Source organism: Vitis vinifera, chromosome 1 (assembly GCF_030704535.1).
Source record: "Vitis vinifera cultivar Pinot Noir 40024 chromosome 1, ASM3070453v1".
NCBI classification, from domain to species: Eukaryota; Viridiplantae; Streptophyta; class Magnoliopsida; order Vitales; family Vitaceae; genus Vitis; species Vitis vinifera.
The window spans coordinates 24,964,431-24,982,280 of record NC_081805.1 but is presented as its reverse complement, the minus strand read 5'-3'; the positions used below and the strand labels follow the sequence as shown (position 1 = coordinate 24,982,280).

The window sequence follows — 17,850 nt, the reverse complement described above, 5'->3', positions numbered from 1 at the left end:
AAAAAATTGGGGTTCGTTCATGTCATTATTAATTAGAATAAAAAAAATTCCAATTAATTTTGAAAACTAAAATTTTAGTCTTTCTTATTTTTCCCAAATTTAAAAGAAAAAAAAAATTAATCTCAACAATATTCTTAAATCAGAATATATATTATATAAAAATAAATTTTAACTTAGAAATTTTTTAACATTTTCTTAACAACCAAGCATAACTAAAAATCCTAATAATGATCTAATTATTAATTTTCTATAAATTACATAATTAATTATTATATAATTTTTGTTATGGTAATGAATTATAGTGTTTTGAGATAGTTGTAAATATATTAAATTACTATTTCTTAAATTATTAATTTTAAAATAATAATAATAACAACAACTAATTTTATAGTTATTTTTAATGTGTAAAAATAAATAAGTTTAAGCCTTTATACATTACTAAAAACAAGCAATTTAACACTTAAAAATATTTAGCATTAATAAAAAAAACAATGACCTAAATACTTAATATTTAACCTTGTTTTTTTTTGTTTGTTTTTTTTTTTTTTTTTTTTTGCAAGCTAAACCGAACGTCTTTAAATGAAAAACTGAACTAATCAGGCTACAATGAATTGGTTAAAATCGGTTTGGTTAAATAAGGAAATTTTTTATTTTTTTTAAAAAAAGGAATTTTTTATTTAGAAAAAATAAATTTTTTCATTAAAAAAAATACAACTTCCTTTTTTTTTTTCCTAACTCACACCAAATAAACAAGGACTTTGTTTCAGTCAACATGTCACAAAAGTCCTTGAAGTCAACAATCAAGCGGAGAAATTCAAATAATGTTTTAATAGTTTCTCTAAAAGACATTTTTAGACTTGTGTGAAAATTGTTTTTCTTTTTAGATTCGTGTCAAAATTTTCTTCTATGGATAGTCACTAACTTTAAATAATTGAAGAAAGCTACTTGAAGCTTCCTCCTCCATGTTGATTGTAGCCTATAAACGAAAATAAAATATTATGAAAATTATTTGAAAAAATATATTTATTGAAAATAAATGGCTTGAGTAATGCATAATAAGTGTAAGGTGGTATTTAATTATTTTTTGTTTGAAATTTGAATAGGCATAACTTTGACTTAAATATAGTAGACTGATTAAGTGTTTAAGTTGTTTATTTCTTATTATTATATAAATATTGTTAAGTGTTAAATTGCTTGTGTTTTTATTAATGTTTGAAATGTTAAACTTATTTATGTTTACATGTTAAAATATCTAAAAATTAGTTATTATATTTTTTATTTTGATTTTAAAATTAATAATATAAAAATGGTAATTTAATATATTTTAAAATATACCAAAATATCATAATTTATTAGCATAATAAAATTGCATAATAATTAATTATATAATTAGTAGAAAATTGATAATTACATAATAATTAGGATTTCTAATTATACTTGGTAGTTAATAAAATGTTAGAAATTTTCTTAGTTAAAACTTATTTTTATGTAACCTATCTTGGGATTTATGAATAACATAGTTGAGATTAATTTATTAATTTTTGAATTTTGAATTTGGGAAAAATATTAAAAAAAATTAGATGAGTGTAAATTTTATTTGGGTAATCTAAATTTTATTTTTTTAATTAATTGAAATTTTTTATTCCAGTTAATAATTAGATGAGTGTAAATTAGGAATAAAAAAAATTCTTTTTTTCTTTGGACCAAAAACTTGGTAATTAATGTCTTGAATTAATTTACTCAGGGATAGAAGAGATATGTGATCTGATTGTGATTGAACTTGATAATTTCTTCTATATTTATGGCGGCCAAAAGACTTAAAATAGTTGACTAAATTAGACCAAAGACTCCAATCTTATTATTTATATAACACCCACTAATAACTTTGCAACTTTGCATTCTTCAAATGGCAAGTTGGAAAACCACCCTTCTACTTCTTACTCTTTTTCTCCTTTCTCTGTTTCTCGAGCTTCTCCTAGCTCAAGCTACCATTATCAATTCCATTGATGGTGGTATGAACAAGGGCTGCATTGAGGTAGAGCGGAAAGCGCTTCTTGAATTCAAAAATGGACTGAAAGATCCTTCAGGTAGGCTTTCTTCCTGGGTTGGTGCAGATTGCTGCAAGTGGAAAGGTGTGGATTGCAACAACCAAACAGGGCATGTTGTCAAGGTTGACCTCAAATCTGGTGGTGGCTTCTCACGTTTGGGTGGTGGCTTCTCACGTTTGGGTGGTGAGATAAGTGGTTCCTTACTTGACTTGAAACATTTAACTTACCTGGACCTAAGTCTTAATGATTTTCAAGGAATTCCAATTCCAAATTTCTTGGGCTCATTTGAAAGGTTGAGATACCTTAATCTCTCTAATGCACGATTTGGTGGGATGATTCCTCCTCATCTTGGAAATTTATCACAGTTACGTTATCTTGATCTTTTGGGAGGAGATTATCCAATGAGGGTTTCTAATTTAAATTGGCTTTCTGGTCTTTCTTCTTTAAAATACCTTGATCTGGCGTATGTGGACCTTAGTAAAGCAACCACAAATTGGATGCAAGCTGTAAACATGCTTCCATTTTTGTTAGAATTACATTTGTCCGGTTGTCATCTCAGTCACTTCCCTCAGTACTCCAATCCGTTTGTTAATTTGACTTCTGTTTCGGTCATTGATCTCTCCTACAACAATTTCAACACTACTTTGCCTGGCTGGTTGTTTAATATCAGTACCCTTATGGATCTTTATTTAAATGGTGCTACAATTAAAGGTCCGATTCCCCGTGTTAACTTGGGAAGCCTTCGCAACTTGGTGACCTTAGATCTCTCATTCAATTATATTGGAAGTGAAGCAATTGAATTGGTGAATGGTTTATCAACATGCACTAATAATTCCTTGGAATGGTTAAACTTGGGTTATAATCAATTCGGTGGTCAGTTGCCAGATTCATTAGGGCTCTTTAAGAATTTAAAGTACCTGAACTTGATGAACAATAGTTTTGTTGGTCCCTTCCCCAATTCAATTCAACACCTTACCAACTTAGAGATTCTTTATCTGATTGAAAACTTCATCTCAGGTCCAATTCCAACATGGATTGGAAACTTGCGGCGGATGAAGAGACTTGACTTGTCAAACAATCTAATGAATGGGACTATTCCAAAAAGTATCGGACAACTTAGAGAGCTGACTGAGTTGTATCTTGATTGGAATTCTTGGGAAGGGGTAATATCTGAAATTCATTTTAGTAATCTTACTAAACTGGAAAAATTCTCATTACTCGTATCACCCAAAAACCAGTCTCTCCGTTTTCATTTGAGACCTGAATGGATTCCTCCCTTCAGTCTCGAATCTATCGAGGTTTACAACTTCCATGTATCTCTCAAGTTCCCCAACTGGCTTAGAACTCAAAAGAGACTTGGATTTATGATTCTAAAAAATGTGGGGATTTCAGATGCAATACCCGAATGGCTTTGGAAACAAGATTTTTCGTGGTTAGATCTTTCTAGAAACCAATTGTATGGAACGCTTCCCAACTCATTATCCTTCAGCCAAGGCGCATTGGTGGATTTAAGTTTCAACCACTTGGGGGGCCCACTCCCACTTCGACTTAATGTGGGATCTTTGTATCTGGGAAACAATTCATTTTCTGGTCCAATTCCCTTAAACATCGGGGAATTATCAAGCTTGGAAATCCTTGATGTTTCTTGTAACTTGTTAAATGGCAGCATTCCTTCATCAATTAGTAAACTGAAGTATTTGGGAGTAATTAATCTCTCAAACAATCATTTATCTGGAAAGATTCCAAAGAATTGGAATGATTTGCCATGGCTTGACACTGTAGATCTATCCAAGAACAAAATGTCTGGTGGGATTCCGAGTTGGATGTGTTCAAAATCTTCACTTACTCAGTTGATATTGGGTGACAACAATCTTTCTGGGGAACCCTTTCCAAGCTTACGAAACTACACAGGGTTGTACTCCCTTGATCTTGGAAATAACAGGTTTTCGGGGGAGATACCCAAATGGATTGGAGAAAGAATGCCATCACTGGAGCAGCTGCGTCTACGGGGCAACATGTTGACAGGAGATATTCCTGAGCAATTGTGTTGGCTTTCTCATCTCCACATTTTGGATCTTGCAGTGAACAATTTATCAGGATCCATCCCACAATGCTTAGGCAATTTAACTGCTTTAAGTTTTGTGACCTTATTAGACAGAAATTTTGACGACCCCAATGGTCATGTCGCCTATTCGGAGCGCATGGAGCTAGTTGTAAAGGGACAAAATATGGAATTTGATAGCATATTGCCAATTGTGAATTTGATAGATCTTTCTAGCAATAACATTTGGGGAGAGATCCCAAAAGAGATCACAAATCTCTCGACCCTGGGTACCTTGAATTTGTCCCGAAACCAGTTGACTGGAAAGATACCTGAGAAGATTGGAGCCATGCAAGGGCTAGAAACTCTTGACCTCTCATGCAACTGCCTTTCAGGCCCAATTCCTCCGAGCATGTCTTCTATAACCTCATTGAACCATTTGAACCTATCGCATAACCGCCTGTCAGGACCAATTCCAAAAACCAACCAGTTCTCGACATTCAACGATCCATCCATTTATGAGGCGAACCTCAGACTTTGTGGGCCTCCATTGTCAACCAACTGCTCCACTTTAAATGATCAAGATCACAAAGATGAGGAGGAAGATGAAGATGAATGGGACATGTCATGGTTCTTCATAAGCATGGGATTGGGGTTTCCGGTGGGATTTTGGGTTGTATGTGGCAGTTTGGTTCTAAAGAAGTCTTAGAGGCAGGCATATTTCCGGTTCATTGATGAAACCAGAGATAGGCTATATGTCTTCACTGCAGTGAATGTGGCTCGTCTGAAAAGGAAGATGGAAGCAAATGGAGTTCATGGCTAAAAAGGTGAAATATCTTACATCACTTCCCATTCTTTTTCCTTCTTTTTTTCTTCCTTGTTTGTTTTTTAATTTCATTGTATTTTTGGTGTGTTATGATTATCATCACAATGAATTCAGCTCTTTTGCAGAGGGTGATAAGGTTTCAAAATAACAAACATCATACAAAATGAAGGTAAGATGAATTTCATTACAATGTAATGTAAGGTCATCTCCGTTTAGGTACATATTTGTTAGCTATTAATCTTTTTATACTTATATTTTATTATATGATTTCTTAAAATTTTGAATTGGAAATAATGATTTAAATTTACAAAAGAAATTGAATTGTAGTCTTGTTGGACTTAGATTTTACTAAAAGTATATTGCTTTAAATGTTCAAAGCATGTTATAGTAAGGGGCATATTTTTAGACCCTTCAACCATGCATATGAATATAAGTTGTTTCTCTTTCCTTACTACAATTAAGTTCCTAAATACAATGCATAGGGTAATCAATTTCTTAGTTTGAGTCATTAGAAAGAGGATTGAGGAAGTTTATAATTGGGTTCAACTCTTTGAAGTTACAGAATGCGATTTTCATAGGAAAGATTAAGATACATGAAATTTTTTCCAAGGTTGAATTCCAAAAAATATACAAACAAGCAGCTAAGGTTATAGATTGTTATAGGTTGTTAGTTGAAACTCTAAATTTATTGACAAATATACTCATTTGAGTATGGTTAATACCATAAGTATGAAAACTATAAGAATTTAAATAGTCTCTATAACCAAGTTTGTTAATATTATGTTGTTAATTAATTAATTATATAATAATAATAATAATAATAATAATGAACATGCTATTTATATTCCATGATGAAAATCTAAATGTTGCTTAAATTGAAGCTAATTATGTGTATTTACTTGTTTCAGATTGAATACAATGATGAATTCTTAGTGGTAATGAAGATTTCTTTGGCACGAGTGTTTGAGAACTTATCTTTGAAATGTTGGCAAGCAATTATTTTTCTTTAGGTAGGTTTGTTATTTGCAAATTGTCATTTAAGTAAGAAAAGTTGTAATATTAAGTTGGATACTCAGATGGTGTTTGTTTTTTTAGTTTTTTGCTGAAAGCACTTTGTTTTCAGAATTTAGGTTGTTTGTTTTTCTACTTTTTCTTGACTTATTATAGACTTTTTACTAAATAGAAAAAACCAAAATATGTAGCTTTTTCTAAACGGAAAAAATAACATATTGATTTTTCTTTACTTTTTAATACTTAATAGAAATAAAATACTACAAAAACAAACAACCTAATATTTAACACTATTAAGTATTGAAGTTTTATTTAGAATTAAGTAAAAAAACAAACACCACCTCAGCCTAGTTTTGATATTTTAGAGTCATCTGTGCCTTAAAATTATCCTTTCAACTTCTATGTTTATGATAATTTGGTAGTTGATTATCACTAAGTACCAGTCAGAAATTTTTGTCCATTATTGATTCAAATATATTTTTGGTATAAGCTTCAACTAATTAAGCTAATTGTACATTATTGAAAAATATGGCAAACCTAATTACTAACATCAGTGTTCATCACCTCTAATCAGTGATTGAAATGTCTTTTTTATCGGCGAAATTTCCCCGATATTTCGGTTATTGGTGAAGCTCGATACGATATTGAGGACGGATAATCGATTGGAAGGAATTTCGCTATTTTTTTTAAATTATCGTCGAAATATCGGTTTTTGCCTATTTGTTGGGAAATTTCCCGATATTTTTGTCGGTCAACGCTGGTTTCGGTCAAAGTGTAGCTCCTCTCCCCTCAAAATTAAATTTTCACTGTAGCATGGGCGTTGGGGTTCGATGAAATTGGGATCATTGAAGAAGAAGAGGAGATACGAGATCGCTTGCTCGACCGGGTGGTCGGTCCAGAAGAACGGGCTGCTGAGGACGCCTCCGCCCGCTTGGGGCTCCGAGTTTCCATACAAAAGCCCCCACCTCTCCAATCGGACGGTTGCTCGCCACCGGAAAAGTGGCGATTAGACGGCACCCGATCCACGATTCTCCACTATCTTCAAAACCCCACCAACAAAAACAATCCCCAAGATTCAATCTTTCCCTCCCCACCTCAACCACACCAAAACCCCATATCACAAACCCTAGATTCCTCCCAACCCAGACACCAATCAGCTCCCACAACACCAAAACCCCCCAAATCACAAACCTTAAGACTCTCCCACCCAAACACCCCCTGATGCAAACAAACTACTGGGTAATTCTTAAGCTGATTGAGCATAGGTTCCGATTCACAAACAAAGGTAAGTCCCCAAGAAAGAGAAACAAAACAATACAGAGAATGAGAGACGAATAGAAACCCTAGCTATCGTTCTTCGATAAAGAACAATAGAGACTATTTTCCAACTTTTCATTCACACATCCACATGTACAAACCCATATATATATATATATATAAACATATATAATTTTTGTAGACATATATATGATATATGAAATTGTGAATAAAGATCAAAGGTGGGTTTGATTTGCATGGATGGCAATGAATACTTCCCCACACAAAAGGCGTCTTTATCGGGTAATGGTTTTGAATATTTTATATAAATCAATTTAATTTTTTATTAAAAATGTAATAAAACATCTTTCAATAAAAGTACTTTTAAAATTTAAAAATAAATAAATACGAATATATTAAAAGAATTTAAGCATACAAAATAACTTTAATATATATTATTCTTTATTTTATCATTTTTTTTGAAAGTTTTTTTTAAGTATTTTCATGAATTTTAAAACAAGATTTATATTTTTGTCAAAATGTTCACCGATATTTATTCAATATTTTCGATATATCCGTAAAATCTAAGTACTGATATATTTGTATTTATTGATATTTCAAACCTTGCATTTAATTGTAAAATATTTGTCAAATAATGTATTTTCTCTTCATTTGATTCAGCAAAATATGACCTAACTACATTGGTATAATATAATAACAACATTCTAAAATAAATTTATTATAAATATAAGAAATGTTTTACTTAAACCATGGATCATATACATGTATGTGATCATTGTTTTTCTCAAGGAGTGTTGTATGCAAACTTATTTTTTGGAAACCCCACTTTTGAGTACTCAAGCACACGGTAAGTGCACTTGATTGCTTGCTATTGGGTACTTCCTAGCAATACTTGAGTGCTCTAAACCATGAAAGCTAGATTCAAGTGCTTGAGCACTCGATCACCTAAATCTTTTTCAATTAAAAGTTATTATTCTTTTCATAACTCTGTGTACTTGTGCTATCCGATCTCTAGTTAACTTTAAATAATTTTGTATCTTTAATGGAGGGTAAGTTACAGGAAAATATACAAAATCTCAAACTAGAATGAATTGAATAAAATTCCAACAAAATTGAGCTTATAAATATTTTTTCTATTAGTCGAAGTCATGAACTAAGAAACTTATGATCATTTTTTAGGTTTACTATATTGTCCATAATATAAATCTAAATCTTGTTTAAATTAAAATTAATTATGTTTATTTACATGTTTTAGATTGAAACAGGAAGCTCGTCATGGTTAATGAAATTTTCTTTTGATACTAATATTTGAGAAATCTGTTTGAAATATTTGTCCATAACTATATTTATTTAGGATATTCTATTATTTATAAATACTATTATTTGAATGAGAGAAGATTTAATATTAAGTTTTAGACTTAGCCCACATTTGAACCCTTGAGATAATCTATGCATTAAAAATGTTCTTTCAACTTTCATTATTTATATATTGACTTTTTTTTACAACAAAAAAATAATAATATTTTTTTATATAAAAAATAGAAATTTTTATATCAAAAGTATAAACTCACCTTATATCTTTAAAATTCACTATAAAAAAATTTGAAATTTGAAGTAACGTAAGTTTCTAAAAGTTTTTATATTTTATATCGACGTTAGTTTCATTTTTTATTTTTAAAAACAAAAATTAAGTACATACAAGTACAAACTAGCCGATGCTAACCCAAAATCTCATAACATGGTTACCACATGTCTAACATGATTGGTAAGCAAATTATAAAAGCCCTTACAAGCCTCTAAAAGGGAGAATTAGAGTCTATTTAATAGTGATTTTAGGAAGGTTTCTAATCTTTTTAACACTTAAAATTTTTTATCTTTCAAGTATTAAAAAAATTAAAAACGCTTTCTAAAATCACTATCAAATATACTTTAAATTAGTTAGAAAATGATTTTGAAAACCATTCTAAAAAAAATAAAATAAAGCTTGTTTGAGAATTTGAAATATTTTTAACCTATTTTTTACATTTAAATATTTTTCAAAAAAAATAAGTTTCGGTTTGTAGCATTTTATTTTTAATTATTCTTCATATAAATCTTATTATTATTATTTTAAAATAATCCTAGAAAACAATTAAAAACAACTAATATATGTTCTCATAAAACATTTTTTTTAAGAACAAAAACTTTTCTGTTTTTAAAAATAAAAAAAATGTTTACTATTTTCTTATTGTCAAACAAGATTTTCTTATTTTCAATTCTCAAAAATAGAAAACTATTTTTTATAACCATTAACAAAGAGTTGTGCAGTACATGTGTTGCAAGTTCATGCAATCATACACGAGGCGAAAGTGTTACACACTACAAGAAGTTAAGTTCATAACTGCGAAGGCCATAGGCATGCAGATAAATCCTATAGTTGCAGCCACCAGTAAAAAACACAAGAAGTTGTGAAGCTATCCCTTCGCTCATGTTGTTTCCTCAACTAAAAGCTCTATATGTGATTGGGAGAGCTTTGTTATAGACATGACCTTTTGTCAGCCGCAATTATAGGGCTTCATATGGATGCCACTTTTGCTTGTTCGCTGCCATAGATTATTATGTGGACACAGCTTATGTTTGCCCACAACTGAAGTCTTGATTTCTTTTTTCAAATATTTTAATTAAAATTCTCATTTCAATATTGAAGAGGTCATACCACTTTTTCCCGTATATATTTTCTATTCCCTATATAAAACTTTAGTTGAAGCAACAAAATTATAATTTCCAATATTGCATAATCCAAATATGTATATGTATCCAAACTGCATAATCAAATAATAATCCCCAATACAAAGTTCTATTGCCAAAGAACAAGGAACTTCAATAAATAAATAAAAATTTATCTCCTCCAATACTAAGGTCTAACTAAAATTCACTCTTTAGAGACTGATTTGCTGCCCTAGCCTTTGAACTCGTCAAATACCGATGATAATCCCCTTTCTGGAAACAACCAAACTTTGAAATTACTTGAAAAATCAAATTAAATAAACTGCACTAAACTTAAACAAAGTTTGGTTTCTTTCTTGGGTTTCAATTTCCAACTCCTTATCCTTTTACCATCTTTCCTTAACAAAGTTCCTTTTTTCTATCAAAGAGAGAGAAGATCAAAGGTGAGACACATTTAGCCTCAAAGCAGAAAAAGAGTGAAAAACTGTCTAACTAATCAAAAACCATGCTTCCATATCATATAATCAGAATTCCACAACAATCAACCAAAAACAGAAAATTCCACTACCTTGTCCCTTCCAAGGGCAGCATGGTGTTGTAAGCCATTGCAAGAGCCATCCTTGAAAAAGATAGAACAATACAATCATAGATTAAGTTTTGGATAAACAAATGACCTGAATCTAAGCATTTAATATGAAAACAAAAGTAAAGTCAGGGAAATGTCTATTATCCTCTCAAGTGTACTATAGTGGGATAGCACAAACAGAAGACAGGGCTATGAAAGAAGTGGTCGATCCATTATTTTTGCTCCTAATAATGAGGTAACAAATGGGGTACTCTGAAGGATATGTACAATCATGTGACTGTCATTTTCCATGTGTAAATGCAGAGGATCTATATGCTTGGAGGAGTTTATACAAAATACACAGGGCAACAAATGATATGCCTATGCATAGAACACAATTCCAATAAAAGCTAGTTTTGAGATTTCTTTTTTATTGTGGGGTTGGGTGGACTAGGAAGGAAGTGGGATTAATTTGATTTCACTTGGTAAACATTTCTCAGTTTGAATGTGACCATGCTAAGAATGAAGTACCTGGTGGACAGGCATGTGTGAAATGGTAGTCTCTGGAGGGGAGCTTCTTAATGCATCTGATAGATTAATACACGCTGACAAGCATTGAAAAGGATCCCCGACAAACAATCACCAATGTCTTCCTTCCAGAGGTTTATCTGCGGACTCAAAGATATCTTCCAAATGATTCTCAGTAAATGCTACCTAACCCTCATATGATAACTTGTCCACTCTAGCATATAAATTTGCTAAATGTATCTTCAACCAATGTAAGCTTGACTTCCCGAGAAGGCATCCCTATGTAGACTCTAGGATACCTTGACACAAATTAGAGTTGAGATGGTTAAAATATGGGTGCAAGGGTAGGCAAATTAAGTGTAATTGATGACAAGAATATGATGGAATGATAAATTGTTTAAATGCCTAAAAAACTTCTCCCTATCAAGCAAGCCTCTTATGGGACAATGCCCTAGTTGTTCATTGGGACTTCTATCACTTATCAGATGAATTCAGAGATGCTAAGAGACTTCTTGACTAGTTAACAGAACTAGAAAGTAATAATTACTTATCCTAATATAAGAGACCAGATGAAATCAACACAAAAGTACTCATGATTTTCCATCACCAAATTTCTACCAATCTGGTTCTTACCACTTGTGGATCTCACATAATTCAGACAATATGAAAAGATAATACAATATATGAAAGTAGAATATCATAAACAACTCGTTTTCTCATCATTAGAGAAAAAAAAACTTTGATTATACTCACAACTTTTGAGAAAACTTTGCCTGATTTCATACACCCAATATAAACTCGAGGCTTATTCAAATGAGTAGCAAGAGTTGCTTCAGAGTATCTGTATGAAAACGATGGGTAAGTCATCATGCTTTTGTAAGTGTTTTAATTGTCAACATTTAAACCATTAAACATTATAAGAGAATTGCTCAAGCTATTAACCTACCTGTCAGTCGCCTTAATATCCCATTGCTGGCCTATTACTGCGTAACTTAAAAGTTTTGGGTAAAGTGGTGGTTTAACATTGATGTCTTAAGTTTGAACACGCTTGAGGAAGCGTATTAAGACTATTAGGAAATTCTGGATTCAAACTTCACCTCATGTGGGTGCTAAGGCTATTAACTTAAGTATCAATCACTCGATATGCATTGTCTTGGATAAGGAGAAAGAAAGAAAGATTAGTTATGGAAAAAGTGATGCTAACATATAAGGTTTAAAGTAATATTCTCAAATGAAGAATAACATACTTTTGTGCTAAGCATGTAAGTGTAATTGAGCACATAAGTTATGTCAATATTACTTTTTGCAGTAGTGAATCACAATATTACTTCATGTTCCATTATTATGCAAACTATTGTCTCCTTTATTACATTAAAGACAAACTCCAATTTTTTGTAAATAGGGGTATAGAGGGTGCAAGGCAGCGGTAGGGCCTCTTGATAGTTTTCTGCTTTCCATTCATTTGAGCAACTTTAGAAAAATCCTAGAGAAACAAGATTTTAGTTTCTCATAATTTGTACTTGTTAGCTCCAAGGCTTTTCAAATTGGTTGATGGAGTTTGCAAACTATTGAAAATGACCATTGCAAACTGAGAAAATAAACAAGACAATGAAAAAAGAATAGATGAGAAATGGAAGTTCACTAAAAGGTTTCATGTTAATAAGAGTTCAGCCTACGAGCCTCCTATTTTTATCCCTTATATGCTTATAACAGAAATGTCAATGTGTTAAGTGCCAACTGGGTCATTCTCTATGTAAATCATACAAAGAATAAAGAGCGAAACTTATAAAAAGAAGGGCATTCTACCAGTTGGCATCCATGCCCTTACAGATTGCATCTCTATTGTTCTTGTGGCTAAACTTTGTAATAATTCCAACAACAGCTAAAAGCCTTTTCTTGGGAGGAGTCCCCTTATTTTCTAACAAGTTCTTTGAGGCAAAATCTTCCTGCTGTGCTGCCGCTAGCTCCATCTCAAGGGCTGCTAACTTCTTGTGTTGTTTCCTATAAAATAAAAGAACCATCACCATGACCTTTAGATTATATTTTGTCTATTATAACAAAAGCCCCAAAAAAAGAACCCCACATAAAGGAAGGATAGGTATAAGTTATTTACTTGCATGCTATAATTTTCAGTGTGTCATTGGCTGATTGCACGCAAAAACCATTAAAATGGAAAAACCCATTATCTAGTCAATTACTCCGAATGATTAATTTTTTTTTAAAAAAAGGCTGGTATCATCTCAAATAGTTTCAATAAAAGAAAAAAAAAAGACAAAAACAGAAAGAAAGAAAGAAAAAGGCATGAGCTCATGCAAATCACTAATTTATTTGGCATTGTAATGTAATGCTATAGAACGTATAATTAATTTAAACCATGATGGACTGATTCTGGTTCCATACAATGTCAAGACCCCCTTTGTATCATTATAATTCTATAATTTAATCTCGATAACAAAATAGTCCCAAAAAATGCATTAACAAACTGTGGGGAAGAAAATTTGAAGCTACAATTGAATAACAAATGGTAATACATAAAAGTAAAGATAAAAAAACATACCTGACTAGTTCTCCTATCCAGCCTTTAATCAAATAAGCCCCATTCTCATAATCCAGCCGTAGCCTACCGAAAACAGATTTCCATAAAAACATTTTCTTTTTTTTGAAACAAATAGACCAATTATAATCAAAATCAAAGCATCACAAAACAAAAACCTAAATCAATGAAATTAACCACACCATAAAGCACTATTACAGCTAAGAAACGAAAATCAATTCACAACATGAAACAGTGCCAGAACTCACCGGCTGACAACGTAAATCCATGCCATGGTGTCAACATGGCTAGCATGAGAACCAAAACTTGAGATCTGAAAGCCGAACCAAATAGCCGGTGATTCGGTCCCCGACTATGCATTTCTTCACTATGAAGCGAAGAAGACTACAATCTTTAAAGACCTCTCATCAATAGTTGGTCGATCGGGCTGAATTTCGGGTTGTTGTTTCTCTTTGACCAGATTTTGGCTCTGAATTTGAAATACACAAGAGTATTTCGGAGAAGAAAAGAGAGAATCGGAGTCTAGGCCTCGTTAGTGATGAGGACGTCAATGATGGTAGCAATGTAGTTGGAAAAACGATTTAATGTACTGTGAACTAGGTCTATTGTAAACTATATTTGGTTGTGCATGGGTATTGTTTTGGGCCATAATCAATTTAACGTACTGTGAAGAGGCCCATGGCTTCACTTTGACCCATTGAGATAAATTATGGGCCTTTAGTCCATCAGGATTAAAGTGATATACCTTAAAACTATACTGTTGAGGGGGGATATAAAAGTTAAAAAAAGGAGAGGAGAGCATAGGAAGAACATCACCCTCATCACTTTTGTGCAGTCAAGCTTGTTGTTAGATCAAGAAGAAAAAAAATGGTAAAGATATGTTCAAACATTATAGGAACTATGAATTTTTTGGATCTTCATGTTGCAAATAGAAAATCGAATAACAATTTTTGACAAACTATTAATGTTTTTTATCTTGTTAATTTAAAATCAACAATAATTGCTTTGAAATGTCTAAGAGTACTTTTCCTATATTTGATTTCACGAAAGTAGAAGAAAACAAATTATAATATTATAATTTAATCTGATTACTACTCAAAAAGTGCTATTTTGTAGCTTGTAATTAATCCTTTTAAACACTTTTGAGTAGTAGTTATTGCCTTTTAACTCAATTAACATGTTAAGGACCCTTGCAATCAATTCTAACCAAATTGTGTAAGTTTTGGTGTTTTTGTTAGTAATTTGATCACCAAAACAATCCAAGATTGAGGAGAGTTATTTGGAAACCATGGCAAAGCTATGAAGAGCTCAAATTCATGAAGAACCAAGCTTTGGAGCCCCATATCCCTTTGCCAAAGTCGTTCAAAGTATGCAAGGAGAGAAGCAAGGAGAGAGGAAAAACAGAGTGAAGAAAACATAGGACAGCAGCTGCAGTCTTCTTGTGCACTTTTGGAGCACTTCCCGAAGTCCATTTTCTACATTCTATATACCATTTCAAAGCTCAGGAAGTCAAGAATCCAATGCTTCAAACAGTGTGCAATTCGGAGTTGAAATATAGAAGTTACAGCCATTGCAAGTCAATCACTCTAAAGTGTTGCGGAATCAGCCTTTTGTTGCGAGAATTTCGCAGCCTTTTTGTACAGTGTTGTGGATTTCCTCCTGAAGTTGCCCGATATATGCCGCAAGCTGGAAGCTGAGAACATCAAGGTGGAAGCCAACTTCGCAGCCCTACGAGAATAGCTTGATGTTGCGAAGTGATTTCGCAGCCCTCTTGAGTGTCTGCGAAATCTCGCAAACACCATTTTCTCTTGCGAAATGATTCCTGGAGCTTCCCGATATTTATGCACCGACTCTTTTAGATCTTTTCTTTAGATATTTTTATATAATTTCCATTTTCTCCTTGTATTCAACCACTCATGTAATTCCTTAGCTAGAAAGTATCCAAGGAAGGGTAAATTACCTTCCTATATAAACTCCCTTGCATCCACTGTAAAATCATCATATATGTAATCCATCGATCAATATATAGAATATACAGAGCCTTGCTCTGTTTTTCCCTTCTCTTTCATTTTTCATTTCTTTTTATTTCTAGCCAACCAAACTTTGAGGATTTTTCCTCAGAGGATGAGAGGCTAAGCTTTTTGTCTTTTGGAGTGAGGAAAGCCGGGTAAGTTTCCACATGCATAATTTGGAAGTTTTGTTGTTTTAGTTTTTAATGAAGAGAAAGTGTGACCCGTTAGTGATTTCTATGTTTTTAGTTAACTTAAAACGCCTTTAAATCACCTGGGCCAACACTTGGTAAGGCAAGTGATCTCCAACCATGGAGATGCACTAGTTTACCTCTTGCGAGCCTTTGGGAGGTGACTTGAAGGTAGGATTTTCTGGAATTGCCAACACTTGGTAAGCTTTTGGACTCCAAGGAGACATCCATTAGTTATCTCTTGCGAGCTTTTGACGGGTAATCCAAGGTTAAAGATCATCTTGAATGGTAAGTGCTCGTGAGAGGCATGAACCATTGCAAGTTGCATCAGTGAGAGGGATTTAGTGTTTGAACCCATTAATGGGAAGCATCTGTATAGCAACCGGTTGGAGAAGGAACTATATGTTAATTCTCTAATGCGAGGAAAAGAAACAAGTGACCGGAACTCCCTTTTTGTATGAGGAATCTGAGCCTAGTGATCTGAAACTCCAAGAAACACTTTTCTTTGTAAGTAAAATCATTTACTATTTTTGGTTAGCTTAAAATCAATCTCTTTTCATTCAAACATCTTTATGTTTTCTTTTAAAGCTAACCTTGAAATGAAAAGACACCAATTCAGCTTTGAATTAATATCATTTGTGAAGTGAAAACCCATCCTAGTGAACGATCCTAGAGCCACTATGCTATAGTAGCTTTGTCTTTGCTACCCTAGTATATGGTGTAATAGGTTATAAATTTTGTTGATTAATCCCTCAATCAAGGAGCACCAGTTGGACACGAATCAGCTGCGACACCAATTGGGCACGAATCAAATGGCGCCGTTGCCGGGGATCGAACCCCGAATCAGATGGTGGCATTGCCATTGCCGCTGCTAGGGACGAATCAAATGGCGCCGTTGCCGGGGATGGTGCCACTTTGCAGTGATATGATCTTTTAAGAGTACTTGTGATCTCCATCACAAGTTTGGTGACTTTTCTTTTCCTTTTACTAACTCTTTTTATTTCTTTATTGTTCATGTTTTAGTATACCTTTTATTTAGGTTTTAGTTTACCTTAATTTTCTTTCTTTGAATTGTTTTTCTTTTGTTTTCTTTTGTATTCTCTGTTTTTAATTCACAAATTGCTAGTTGTGCATGCTATATTGATTACGAGATAGCAGAAGAAGCCATGAACTTCTTGAGTTATGTGGCTGAATTTTCAAGAGAATGGGATGAACCAAATGCTAGAGATAAGGGAAGAATGACGTCTCAACCTAAAGCTAAGGGTGAGATGTATATTTTGAATGATGGTATGAACATGAAGGCAGAGATTGCAACTATGGAAAGGAGATTGGAAGAGCTAGAAATGAACCAGATGCAACCAGTGCAAGCCATTTCTCAGACACCATTGCAAGCTATGCCTTGTGCCATTTGTCTATCTTATGAGCACTTGGTGGATGAGTGTCCTACCATTCCAGCCGAGAGGGAAATGTTTCGTGATTGCAACACCTACAATTCCAATTGGAGGGACCATCCAAATTTCTCTTGGAAACCACAGCCACCTCAGTATCAGCAACCTGCTCAAGCACCACAGCAAGCCTCAATCCTTGAACAAGCTATGGTGAATCTTTGCAAGGTCGTGGGAGATTTTGTTGGAAAGCAAGAAGCCATCAATGCTCAAATCAATCAAAGAATTGACAGTATGGAGAGTACTTTGAATAAAAGGATGGATGAAATGCAAAATGATATGGCCCAAAAGTTAGATATTCTCCAAGATTCAATCTCAAGGTTAGCCAACCTCAACACAGTGCAAGAGAAAGAAAACTCTCCTTCTCAACCTTATCAAAATTCCATGAGTATCCATGAAATGGAGGCTTAAGATGAAGAATCTTCAATGGTGAAGGAAGTTAAAACGGTTATCACTTTGAGTGGTAAAGAGGTTGATTTGCCCACATGCAAGCTAAAGCATAAGGTAGAGAGTGAAACAGAGAAAGAAAATAGGGAGGAAATCAAAGGAAAGAAAAAGGGGAAAAGCATAGAGAAAGATGACTATGAGGTTAATGTACAAAGAAAACCACAGAGGATAGTCATCAAGAAAGAATTGATGAAGAAACAC

The 17,850-nt window shown here is 33.0% G+C and overlaps 1 protein-coding gene and 2 long non-coding RNA genes across 3 annotated transcripts; 1 reads left to right on the top strand and 2 right to left on the bottom strand.

Annotated features, from left to right (window-relative positions):
• The first annotated feature begins 1,906 nt into the window (after positions 1–1,906).
• LOC100854888 (receptor-like protein 46) lies at positions 1,907–6,063 on the top strand. The gene is made up of 3 exons (XM_019221972.2): positions 1,907–4,916; positions 5,030–5,084; positions 5,824–6,063. Exon 1 carries the CDS (start codon positions 1,907–1,909, stop codon positions 4,796–4,798), a length of 2,892 nt encoding a protein of 963 aa, XP_019077517.1. The 3' UTR covers positions 4,799–4,916; positions 5,030–5,084; positions 5,824–6,063.
• Positions 6,064–9,973: 3,910 nt separating this feature from the next.
• On the bottom strand, positions 9,974–11,217 carry LOC104880510 (uncharacterized). The gene is made up of 2 exons (XR_786756.3): positions 11,007–11,217; positions 9,974–10,529 (listed from the first exon to the last, which is right to left on the bottom strand). It is a non-coding gene; the product is annotated as an uncharacterized LOC104880510 (long non-coding RNA).
• A 2,183-nt stretch (positions 11,218–13,400) lies between these two features.
• On the bottom strand, positions 13,401–14,122 carry LOC109123108 (uncharacterized). The gene is made up of 2 exons (XR_002030777.2): positions 13,806–14,122; positions 13,401–13,623 (listed from the first exon to the last, which is right to left on the bottom strand). It is a non-coding gene; the product is annotated as an uncharacterized LOC109123108 (long non-coding RNA).
• Positions 14,123–17,850: the final 3,728 nt, after the last annotated feature.